We start from the raw sequence: 12,853 nt of genomic DNA, 5'->3' as shown, positions 1-12,853 counted from the left end.
TTTGAAGATTCCTGACAAAAATATGAAGCAGCAAAAAAAAAAAACTGTTTTCAACATTGATATGAAGACATGATATGATATCATGTGACAATGATGCTGAAAATTATTCAAAACATATATTCAAATAGAAAACTGCAGAGCCCAAATAGACATGGTGATGGAAAGCAAATATGAGATGGGAGGAAATATAATAAATCAATGTTTCTCAAGTTCTGACGCAAATGTTTGGTGTTCTTTGCAAGTGAACATAAAAGCATCTATTTATTATTTTTCCTTCTATCTCATATATTTTTGTTCTTTACCATGTCCCTCTAGGGGCTCCATAGAAAACTATTCTTTAAATTGTATTAATATTTTACAGTTTTTGATCAAATGGTGAGCAGAAGAAACTTTTGAACAGTAGTGCACATTATAATGTGTTTCGGTATTTTTCTTAATCTTTTTTCTTTACACAAAACATGGAATTGGGGAATTAACATCGAACATTTATGGGTTTATAGCCACGGAAATGATTGGTACTGGACATAATTTCAATATCAGTGAATCCATAATTATCCTCCACACTGCAGGACTGAGTGAAGTGAAGTCTTGCGGAGTTTCGCAAGCGCTGCAATGATCTCACTTTAGGGTTTGCACACCCTTGTGCCTGTGCGGACACGTCAAGCATGAAACCGCGCTTCAGGCTCAATTTGTCTCTATTCAAATATTAAAAGTAAATGTGCCTGAAATATTCTAGTGTGTACTCAAGGAACTTCAACTTCCTCAAAAACTTTTCCTTTAATGAATATAAAATGGCTCCTCCATAAACCTTCATGGAGTTTTTGCAGGAACTTCACGGCTGCACGCGAAGTCGGAGCTGAAGAAGAAGAAGCCAGCGTCTATCAATGAACAAGAGAAACTGAACATGGAGTCAATCCCCAAGAAGAGAAGGAGGAGGGCGAGGGAATACCATCGTGTTTATTCCAAGACACGGCTTCTTCTTCAGCTCCGACTTCGCGTGCAGCCGTGCACGAGCGCAAAACCTCACAACACCCAGCCCGTCGGTGATTGGTTGAACACGGTTTATTTTGGTTTTGAGTGGTTGGTGAAACCAATTGTTTTTGTGTGCAGATCTCAGAGCCTTTGAGTCTCTCAAAAATCTCTCTCGTTTTTTTGACGTTCTGCTTATGGGGCGGGCAGCTCACGGATCATTAGGAAAGATTAGATGAACGTGATCATTTATTTTTGGGCCTGAAATCGCTGATACAACCTTTAAGAGAATTTATAAAAAATAAAAATAAAATAACATTTAAATTTGCTTTACTTGAGTGAAAACAAAACAAAAAATACAACCAGCAGGTGTCACTCTTGGCATGTCTGTTATTGCGTATAGTGTAAGTCTGGCAGTTTCTCGAGTAACAGGGCTAACACATGACCAGAATGAGTCCATTAAGCTCTGACATTGTTTTAATCTGTGTGTTAAATATCATATAATGTAGATCCTGCTCTTCTAGCAAATGTGAAGTGTCATTATGCCATTGTGCTGTGAAGATTTGATTTCCCCTCATTCTGCATTACTAATGTGTCTGCTTTAGAGCTTCCTGCGGCGCAGAATCCTGCTAATCTAACCAGAAGACCAAAGGAATTTAGCATTGGAGAGTCAGTCTAGTCTCCTAAGCTGGATCTAAATGGCCTTCAGCCAATCAGAGGGGAGGATTGATGCCATTTAGTGACTTTTGGGAAGCCTGTGAATTGATCAGCTGATCCCTGCATGTCCTGAATAGACTATTGATTTATTAGGAATGTCCATAGATCAGCATCTGATGTGAACTTTGGAAAAAGGGACTTATTTCAACTACCTTGTTTTTAACATTCCCCAGGTTTTCTAAAGTTTCAAATGGAAACAAACATTCCCCTTGTGTTGTTACCATCTTTTAGGGTGTTCACACCCGGTTCTCTTGGTCCAAACCAAAAAAGAAAATGATACATTTAGGATGTGTTCATACTTGGCATGTTTGGTTCATACTCTGGTGTGATTGTTCTGTTGGTGCGGATCATTTAAATAAGCGTGAGCGCTGTCATTTTGGTGTGCACCAAACAAGCGGGCCGAGACGCTGAAAAGATGAGTCTCGGTCCACTTCCAAACAAACTCTGGTGCGGTTCGACTGAAAAATGAACGCAACACAGACCAAAGACATCTAATTGAACCAAAAACAGGATATGATGTCACAAAAAGCGAGTTCTCATGCATACCGTTTTTTCTCATCATAGTCGTGATGCCCACCACAGTTCGGTTCAGGCATCAGAACCGCATCTCCTCACAGCAGATCTTCGTTTGTGTGTGACGGAGGGATTCCTGCCGCTGTTTTGACTCCTTTACACATTTTATAAGCTCTTCACGAGTTCTCAGCTGATCAAAATACCATCATGTGTAGACTACATACAATGAGTGCATTTATCCCAGAACACAGCATAGTTTTGGATGTTCGGTCAGTTCCGTCACGAAATATACGTTATAAAAGCCAACCAATCAGGTTGTGAGCATATCCCTATGCCTTTAGCTGGACAATATCTTTATTCAAGAACCGCTATAAAGACAAAACAATCTCTGTTACCTTAACTTATCCGTTTATCACTGTAAAGCCACTTTGAAAAACAATCTACATTGTTAAAAGCGCTATATAAATGAAGATGACTTGACTTTAGGTTCGGTATCTTTAGGTTCAGTGTTAAAATGTGATGCGATCTGGGAAAACCCACCACATGGTGAAATTTGACCTATTACAGGTTGATATAATATTAAAGCTGCATTCAAGCCCTTTCCAAATCTGTTTTTATTTCTTTCATTTCTATTGTTATCTGACGTCGGCTGATCGCTAAGATTTTCAGGAACGGATTTTCGAGAAAAACAGGTTTAATTAACTCACGTCCTGCTATAGTGGGACGATTGGAGCTCTTTTTTTTATTACCTTTTTTCATATCACATATATTTTAGTAATCATCATAGATTAGGTATCATTCGAAAGCTTACGGACTCAAAATTCATCCTGTGAAAACCGTTTTGAAATTGGACGATTGAGAGGCGAGCAAGATCTTTTAAGCGAGCAGCTACTTCAGACTCCGTTGTTCTCTTGTGCTCCGCTCCGCATCTCACGATAACGTTGGATAAAAAAATTTAAACCTTGAGTGCCGTTGTAGTTTACACAGGACTGGCGGGAAATGCACACTGATATACATTTATTCTGTTATGTGGTTTATTTTGATAGGTGAACTGTCTTTGTAGTGTTAAGAGAAGTGTCTGTAGTGTCTTTTCAGCTTGCCACTATAAATCTGCACACTTTTCTGCACTAAACTTGAATTTTGCCAAGATATATTCAGAGATTATAGACAAGATGTTATAGAATAATAATTTGATGAAAACCCAATTTTGACCAAAAAAATATTTTTAGACCTTTACTGAGAACGTACCAGCGAGACATCCGACGGGTTTCCCCAGATCGCATCACAAATGCCAATGTGAACGGTTAGCGGACCAGGACTAAATTAGCTTGCTGCGCACCAGGGTTCGAATGGCAGCGTTTAAACACTTAGTTAGTGCGGTTCATTTGATTGAGCAATCGCACCAGAGTTCGTTTTAGTCCAACCAAACATGCCAATGTGAACACAGCGTAATGGTAAAACTTTACAACAAGGGTCCTTCTAACATTATTTAACTACATTAGTTAACATGAACAAACAATGAAAAATACTCCTAAAGCATTTACTAATCTTATTTAATTTATCAATATCCTAATACATTATTAAAATCAAAAGTTGTGAGCTGACAACTAAAAAATTATAAAAATTTTCAATCAGTTGTATTTTTATTAACGTTAACAAATACTATACAAATGTATTGCTTATTGCTAGTTAATATTAGTTAACGCATTAACCAACGTTAACGTATAGGACCTTATTGTAAAGTGTTACCATCGTAACAACTCATATCAGTTTAATATAAGCGTTTAAAATGTATTTGTTTTGCTGCCTCCGTTTTGTGAAAATTCAAGCACAGCCGTATTGGAAATGAGTACATTTGTGTTTTGTGTCAGTTCACTAGTTCCAAAGCAGTTTCATGGGTTTTGTCTAAATGTGAGGAAGCCGTCTCAAATAAACCCATGTAACGTGCCGGTTTAATCACGCACATGCGCACATGCTTACATTGACGAACCCCATTTCATTTGGTCCTTTCCGCAATGCCTTTTAAATGAACAAAGACATTGAAAGAGCACAGAAAAGGGGTTTGATCGATGAATCCACAAGCCACAGCCAGCCGTTCCATGTGTGTGTGTGTGTGTGTTGATGTGTGTGTCATTAATAAGCATTAGTAGGGATTAATACCTGCTTTAAAGCTCAGCTCATCAGCCTCCTGCCCTGTGTAATCATACAGCGCTTTAACACGAACCCCGACTACCTTCTCCTCCTCCTCCACGCCGTTGGCGGCGATGTATTTTTTGGGGCTCTCGTCATCAGACCAGTCCGAGGAGTAGTCTTTACCCGCCCTGTGGGGACAGCAGAGGCATTACAAATCTGCACACATTCATGGAGGAATCATTTTAATAGAAGCTGGAAGATTTGACTCGGGTAATAATCAGGTGATCTGTGATAGTTAGTTCAGCTTAAGTTAGTTCAAATCTATTGAATGAATTAAACTTATCTGAGGCATGCCATGGATTATCACAGAAACTCATTTCAATCAATGTGTCCCTCAGTTTGCAAAAAATAAACACATTTACAGTAATAAATATTTTTTTTTGCACTAGGCTACAGTAAGCGCGTACTGTATGCAAGCACAGATTTTTAAGCCCAAAGTTTACTTCACTTTTTACGTGTACACTAGGGTCCGCATACAGTGTGTGACACGCAATTTTCGCATATACTGTATGCATGCAGCCCGATTTTTCTAACCACACATATTCTGTACGCGCATTTTTTTCATGGACGGACAGATGATTTAACTGTGCAGGAATTTATTCAGCATTACCCTCACAATGCATTATGGGTAGTATTCTCTAGCCGCGGAGAGTAGCCTACATCAGTTGTACACTTGTTATTGCAGTGCATTATGGGATTGAATTAGTGCACTTGATAATGTCCACTATGGTTTCAGACACCACTATAAATGGTCCCCTTAAATAGTGCACTACGGTATGTAAGGGTTTAGGGGGCAAGTTCAAACACAGCCAAAAACAGCCATGTCTCCATCCTAAAAATAAAACATGGATAGAAACGCCAAGATGTGAATCATTTCTAAAAATGAGCATGAAAACCTTCGACTCGCTGGATGGAAGCGGTGCTTTATTTGCAGATGTTTTATGCGATATTCCAATTTTGAATTTGCGCACAAGTTAAATTCACAACTTTGGATGGAAACCGCTATTGGTGGCTATGAGAGATGAGAGATTGTGAGGAGTTTAAAAAGTAGCTGCATTTGTACAACTCTAGCCTAAAAGATTCTAAAGATGTGTATACGAGTTATAACTCGTGGAGAGAGATTGTCCAGGCACTGGTACGCATGTGTACGCATACATGTCAAGGCTATGCATACAACGCATTAAAAAAAAGAGGAGTATACTTTGGGCTTTACTCTGTACACTCAGCTCACACATGCAATATTTCTGTGTGTAAACTGTCTGGAATCCACATATAACAATGTTTAAATTTTGTGAAAATACTTTCAAAACAGTGTGAACAAAGTTTATCTCAGTGAAATGTCTTGCTCCATAGATGCTGTTGACAGAGCTGAACCTGTTGAACCCTGAACATTCATTCAGTTTTTACTCAAATAAAACTGAGGAATGAGGATGCATATGAGGAATCGGCAAAGAGCAAACCAAAATTGTAACTGTTAAAACCTTGATTTAGGCTAACTACATTAAACAATTTTTTTAGCTGGGAACCAACATTCCCGAATGATTGGCTCTCACAGCGGACTGGGATCAAATGAGTTAATTTGATTTGTCTTAATGGCAACAAAACATAATAAACTGATGATTTTATAAAAGTTTCTTGTCAGCTCTGATCCAAAACCTAGTGAGTTGCCTTTCTATCTACAGCCTACATAGGCAGTTGCCTTCTGAGAAGACATCGTAACCTACAGTAAATGATATAGTAAACTATATGATGCTCATCCACATATTGCATATCTAATATTCATAATTACTCTCGACTTAAATCAATCTCTGCACTGAACTAATCCCTGTGCATTTTGGGATTGTCTTCTCTGCATCCAATGCTGCCTTAGCATCAACCTGTTAACTGTCACCCCCCTTTGTGAGCATAGATCTGAAATTAAATGTATTTGAAGAATGCTTAGGTTAATTTTGGAGTGTCTTTTCTTTCAAAGGCATACGTATGTCTAATCAAGTTTTGCTCCAAATTTGAAGTTGATATCACAAAAATTGGACCCACCAAAAGGTTTTAAAGTACCGTTTTCAAGATGATAACAATGTCCAAAGATACCTAATTTATGATGATTACTAAAATATGCGATAGTGGAAACAATTAAATGAAATGAAAAAAAGCAATTAAAAAGCATGTCGGGACACTGACAGTTAACATGATATAAGGTAGCATAATATTGCTGCCCACTTTTGTAACAACCCATGATGCCTAAGAATACGGTCTAGCTAGGCTGCTCACTAGGTTTTAGAGCCGAGCTGTTGTCTGTACGCTGAGAGAGGAGGTCAGTAAGGAAAGTTGCACTGACGGTGCATAGCCACTTAGGTTCTCGTAATAGCAGTCCACCTCAGGCCACCTGTGGGTTTAAGAGTCAACAGAGACCAGAGTCATCAGCAGGAAGCAGCAGAAGGCCACGTGTAATACTGCAGTTTAACAGGCAATCACTGTGTGTCCTGAGAGAGACTCACACACCAACACGAGCCATCTATAGTCTCTGAACCAGACACACACACACACGAGCCATCTATAGTCTCTGAACCAGACACACACACACACGAGCCATCTATAGTCTCTGAACCAGACACACACACACACGAGCCATCTATAGTCTCTGAACCACACACACACTCCAACACGAGCCATCTATAGTCTCTGAACCTCGCTCTCACACACACACACTCCAACACGAGCCATCTATAGTCTCTGAACCAGACTCACACACACACACCAACACGAGCCATCTAGTCTCTGAACCGCGCACGCGCACGCGCACACACACACACACACACACACACACACACACGAGCCATCTATAGTCTCTGAACCACACACACTCCAACACGAGCCATCTATAGTCTCTGAACCAAACACACGCACGCGCACACGAGCCATCTATAGTCTCTGAACCACACACACACTCCAACACGAGCCATCTATAGTCTGAACCAGACTCACACACACACACCAACACGAGCCATCTAGTCTCTGAACCACACACACGCACGCGCACACACACACACACACACACACACACACGAGCCATCTATGGTCTCTGAACCAGACACACACACGAGCCATCTATAGTCTATGAACCACACACACACACAAACCATCTATAGTCTCTGAACCTCGCTCACACACTCCAACACGAGCCATCTATAGTCTCTGAACCACACACACACGCGCACACGCGCACACACACACACACACACACACACACACGAGCCATCTATAGTCTCTGAACCACACACACACACACGAGCCATCTATAGTCTCTGAACCTCGCTCACACACTCCAACACGAGCCATCTATAGTCTCTGAACCACACACACACAAACCATCTATAGTCTCTGAACCTCGCTCACACACTCCAACACGAGCCATCTATAGTCTCTGAACCACACACACACGCACACGCGCGCACACACACACACACACGAGCCATCTATAGTCTCTGAACCTCGCTCACACACTCCAACACGAGCCATCTATAGTCTCTGAACCAGACTCACACACACACTCAAACATAAGCCATCTATAGTCTCTGAACTACTCACACACACTCCAACACGAGCCATGATCCATCTATAGTCTCTGAACCTCACACACACACACTCCAACACGAGCCATCTATAGTCTCTGAACCACACTCACACACACACACTCAAACATGAGCCATCTATAGTCTCTGAACCACTCACACACTCCAACACGAGCCATCTATAGTATCTGAACCTCACTCACACACACACACTCAAACATGAGCCATCTATAGTCTCTGAACCACTCACACACTCCAACACGAGCCATGATCCATCTATAGTCTCTGAACCTCACTCACACACACTCCAACACGAGCCATCTATAGTCTCTGAACCAGACTCACACACACTCCAACACGAGCCATCTATAGTCTCTGAACCACACACACACTCCAACACGAGCCATCTATAGTCTTTGAACCAGACTCACACACACTCCAACACGAGCCATCTATAGTCTCTGAACCACACACACACTCCAACACGAGCCATCTATAGTATCTGAACCAGACTCACACACACTCCAACACGAGCCATCAATAGTCTTTGAACCAGACTCACACACACTCCAACACAAGCCATCTATAGTGGGGACTCTCCATAGATGCAATGGTTTTTATACTGTCTAAACTATTCTGTACACTAACCCTACCCATCACCTTCTGTATGATTTAAAAGCTTGTGTACCCATGGGGACCTCACAGTGACAAGTCCCCATGAGTCTGTGTGCATTCAGGTTCAAGTCCCCATCGGGATTGAAAAACATGTACACTCTCTCTCTCTCTCACACACACTCACGCACACAAACAAGTATTCGTATCATTATAAGGACATTCCATAAGCTTGATTTATATCAAAATATATATACAGTACAAACTGTACATTCTAGCCCCTATCCCTACCCATCACAGAAAATAATGTCCCCACAACGTGGGTTTTACCACACACACACACACACACACACACACACACACACACACACACACACACACACACACACACACACACACACACACACACACACACACACACACACACACACACACACACACACACACACACACACACACACACACACACACACACACACACACACACACACACACACACACACACACACACACACACACACACACACACACACACACACACACACACACACACACACACACACACACACACACACACACACACACACACACACACACACACACACACACACACACACACACACACGCGCACGCACACGCACGCACGCACACGCGCACACGCAGAATGTGCTGACTCCGTGCTAATTGGTGTAGCTGTTACTAAAAGCAGTGTGCGACGCCCTCAGGGAAAAACTGTTTCCAGGATAATTAAAAAAACAAAACAATAACAATCCTCCACTTCTAAATACAACACTGATGAGTTTCATGTTTTGTTCCAATAACAAGCCAACTTTTAATTACAGTGTACCACTTTTCGGGCGGTTGACAAATATAATTTTTTCAAATATTATTTTGTGAAAAAAAAATGTAGTGTTCATGTTTCACCAATTTTGTGCACGCCTTATTTGCTTATTTGTTTTGATGATTATGGCTCAAAGCTTATGAAAACCTTTTCACAATATTCTAATTTTGAATTTGGGGTTTCCATAAGCTGTAAGCCATAATCATCAAAATTATAACAAATAAAGGCCTGAAATATCTCACTTTGCAAGTAATGAGTCTATATAATATATTAGTTTCACCTTTTAAGTTGAATTACTGAAATAAATGAACTTTTGCACCATATTCTAAGTTTGAGTTTCATCTGTAAATTCATTCAAGTGTAAAGTGTAAATAGAAGATATTTAACTAAACAGACAGCTATCCAATCAGTCAAAACACATGAAGTGACCAGGTGTAAACAAAAAAAATTAAAAAAATTAAAAATATATATACATGTGAATATTTTCTTTGTGCATGAGCATTTGAGTGTGTTGGTCAGATGTACCTTGTAGTTTCCTGTGGGGTCTGAGAGGGTTCGTTTCCCGCCGACACTATATTAGTCAGAGTGACAACGTCATCAGAATGACTGTTTCTTTGCTTTCGACTGATGGATCGGTGCGATTCTGGTGACCACTCCTGTTAAAACACCAAATGCACATGAGAAAATACATAATCACATGTAACTTGTTACAAGTTCCTATAATTTTCTGAATTTAATCATATATTTAAAAAAAAAAAGGTACTTCTTTACAGTGTCCTTGTTACACATTACTATAAAGGAAACCAAAACCTAATCCTAACCTAATTAATATAACTCAGTACTTAAATATATAACTACAAAATAAAGTGTAACCAAAAATAATAATGGCAGTAACAACTTCTGAAACACACACACACACACACACATATATATATATATATATATATATATATAACCAACCCTTCAGTTAGTAGACCGATTTATACATCCTCTTACTTTAGAAATTAATGAATGTAATGTAATCGTATATTTAAAAAAAGGTAACACTTTTACACATTGTTACTATTTTGTCCTTGTTACATGTTACATGTAGTTAAAATAAAAGTATTATAACAGTGTTTTGGTTAGTTTTTTTACTAACCCTTCAGTTACTAGACTGATTTATACATCCTCTTACTTTAGAAATGTATTATTCAAAGAATCCGGAAAAGAATGATCACAGATTAAAAAGAAAAAAAAATAAGCAGCACAACTGTTTCCAACATTGATAATAAATCATCCATCATATCAGTATGATTTCTGAAGGATCATGTGACCCTGAAGACTGGAGTAATGATGGTGAAAATTCAGCTTTGATCACAGGAATAAATTCTATTTTAAGGTTTATTATGAGAGCATGAGAGACTTCTTTCAAAAACATTAAAAATAGTAATGTTTCCAAACTTCTGACCAGTACTGTATACACCCCCCCCCTCCTCCCCCTCCCTTTAAAGCAGAACAACATTCCAGAACAGTCACACAATGTGACTCTGACATAACAGCACGAGAGAGAGAGAGAAAGAGAGAAAGAGGACTGCAACAATGCCATGTAGTACTCGCCACTGCAGATCTCCAACTTTTTTAGTCAATGGTGGCTTGTAAATTAAACCCCAAACAGGCTTAAAACCATCCTCAACCATTAGGTGGTTTCTCCATGGCGTATCCACACGTTGTAATTTGTCTTTATTTATCACTCTTACACACACTTGATATAAAAGAGAGAGAGAGAGAGAGAGAGAGAGAGAGAGAGAGAGAGAGAGAGAGAGAGAGAGAGAGAGAGAGAGAGAGAGAGAGAGAGAGAGAGAGAAACTGTATTACTGCCATACAAAGACCTCCAGTGTGCTGACAGAACAGGGAGGACGCCAGAAGATTCCTCCGGAATTGGAAGGTGTCACTTACCTGGGCAAACTTGACTAAAAGCTTCGTTTTTAGCTTTTAGTTAAGTTGAATCTACTGCTCGATTAAACATTCACAACGTGTGGGGGGATTAAAAAAAAATTCAGACACACTCAGATTCAACAATGCATCCATACACAGACCGTCATGTGTGTCCAAACATCATTTGCACAAATGGAGGTGCTGACACTGCCTGTGTGTGTGTGTGTGTGTGTGTGTCGGTCAGGAGGGCTGGGAAAGATTTGCCATTAGGGAGAAGGATCCGAAATTCCAGAACCCACTCATGGGCCGTGCAAAGACAACAGCTCATTCACACTCGACCCATTAGAAATTCACCACCCCTGGAGCCCGGGGCCCAAAACAGCTCTATGGTTGATGACGCCACACTGTTTGGGTCTGTAAATGTCATATATTTTCTAGGCAAATGTTAGCGTTTAAGTTTGCATCTGGTAAACGTCTTTCCTGGCATTCTGAGATAGCAAATATAAATGTACAAAGCATGATTTTGCACTGTACCTCGAGCTGTGGCCAGTTCATGCTCATGCCGGGCCCGTGGGTGTTCCTCCACCACCTGAGGTCCTCGGTGTCACTGGCTGAGGTGATGGTCTGCCCGAGGTCTCTGTACAGGGCTTTGAATCTGCATGGGGATTTTCCACATACTCAGAACAGGTTTTATTTGTGCACAAGGAAGTGCATGTTCAAAAATACAGGTTACACCAACTTTAATCGATGGTGCTTGCCAAGACAAACGTCACTATTACTAATGCTTGTATTTTTAAAACGCATAGTAAATACAATGTATTTATATAGCACATTTAAACACAGCAAAGCTGACCAAAGTGCTGAACAGAGTAAACAGAATAATAATAAAAAATAAACAGCAGACTATATTAAAATAAGATTAAAGCACCTGGGAGAAGAGATACGTTTCCGGCCTCTTTTTAAAAATGATAATAAAAGGTGCAAGGCGAGGGACATACGATAGAAACCTATCTGAAGATCTGCTAAGGCATCTTTACACAGGAATGCGGCACAGAAACCAAATCTGAAGCGGCATAAAATAAAACAAAATGCATTTACACAGAATGTTTATTGCTCCTCAGAAGCGGGATAAATGCATTTACACAGGAATTAGAATCGCGGGAAACACTGATTTGAACATTACTACCGTTTTAACAACGTGTTATAAAATGTATTAAAAAATAATTAAATAAAACTGGAAATAAAAATATGCGATTTTAAATTAATTTAGTTTTTAAAACGATTTTTCTATTTCTTAATAAAAGTTGTTCCAGCTGGGACAAATGCAACAAAGAAATTCTGAATGTTTACACCGGGTAGATCACCGCAGGATTAAAAACATTTTTTTCAAAGAGCCAGAAGTCCTTTGGAGTTTGAGTTTGAGAAGGCACAACAAATGAACAATGGTGATATAGCGTTGGCGTTTCTGGAAGAACAGCAGATGTCACCAGACCGACGTGAAATATCGTCCTCAAGGAGATGA

At 39.9% G+C, this 12,853-nt stretch overlaps 1 protein-coding gene across 10 annotated transcripts in view; it reads right to left on the bottom strand.

The window, feature by feature from the left end:
• pacsin3 (protein kinase C and casein kinase substrate in neurons 3) overlaps positions 1-12,853 on the bottom strand; it is a 44,984-nt gene that overhangs the window by 2,204 nt on the left and 29,927 nt on the right. For 4 of the 10 annotated variants that reach the window (XM_079605464.1, XM_079605462.1, XM_079605466.1 and 1 more), the window contains 3 exons: positions 11,866-11,986; positions 9,940-10,070; positions 4,360-4,520 (listed from right to left, as the gene is read on the bottom strand). In XM_079605464.1, coding sequence (XP_079461590.1) covers positions 4,360-4,520; positions 9,940-10,070; positions 11,866-11,986 — 413 coding nt within the window. The remainder of the gene's footprint in view (positions 1-4,359; positions 4,521-9,939; positions 10,071-11,865; positions 11,987-12,853) is intronic. The other 6 variants (XM_079605470.1, XM_079605469.1, XM_079605463.1 and 3 more) reach the window with 2 other exon arrangements.

Source organism: Phoxinus phoxinus (genome assembly GCF_949152265.1).
Source record: "Phoxinus phoxinus genome assembly, chromosome: 2".
Taxonomy (NCBI): Eukaryota; Metazoa; Chordata; class Actinopteri; order Cypriniformes; family Leuciscidae; genus Phoxinus; species Phoxinus phoxinus.
This window is presented reverse-complemented; position numbering and strand designations above follow the sequence as displayed.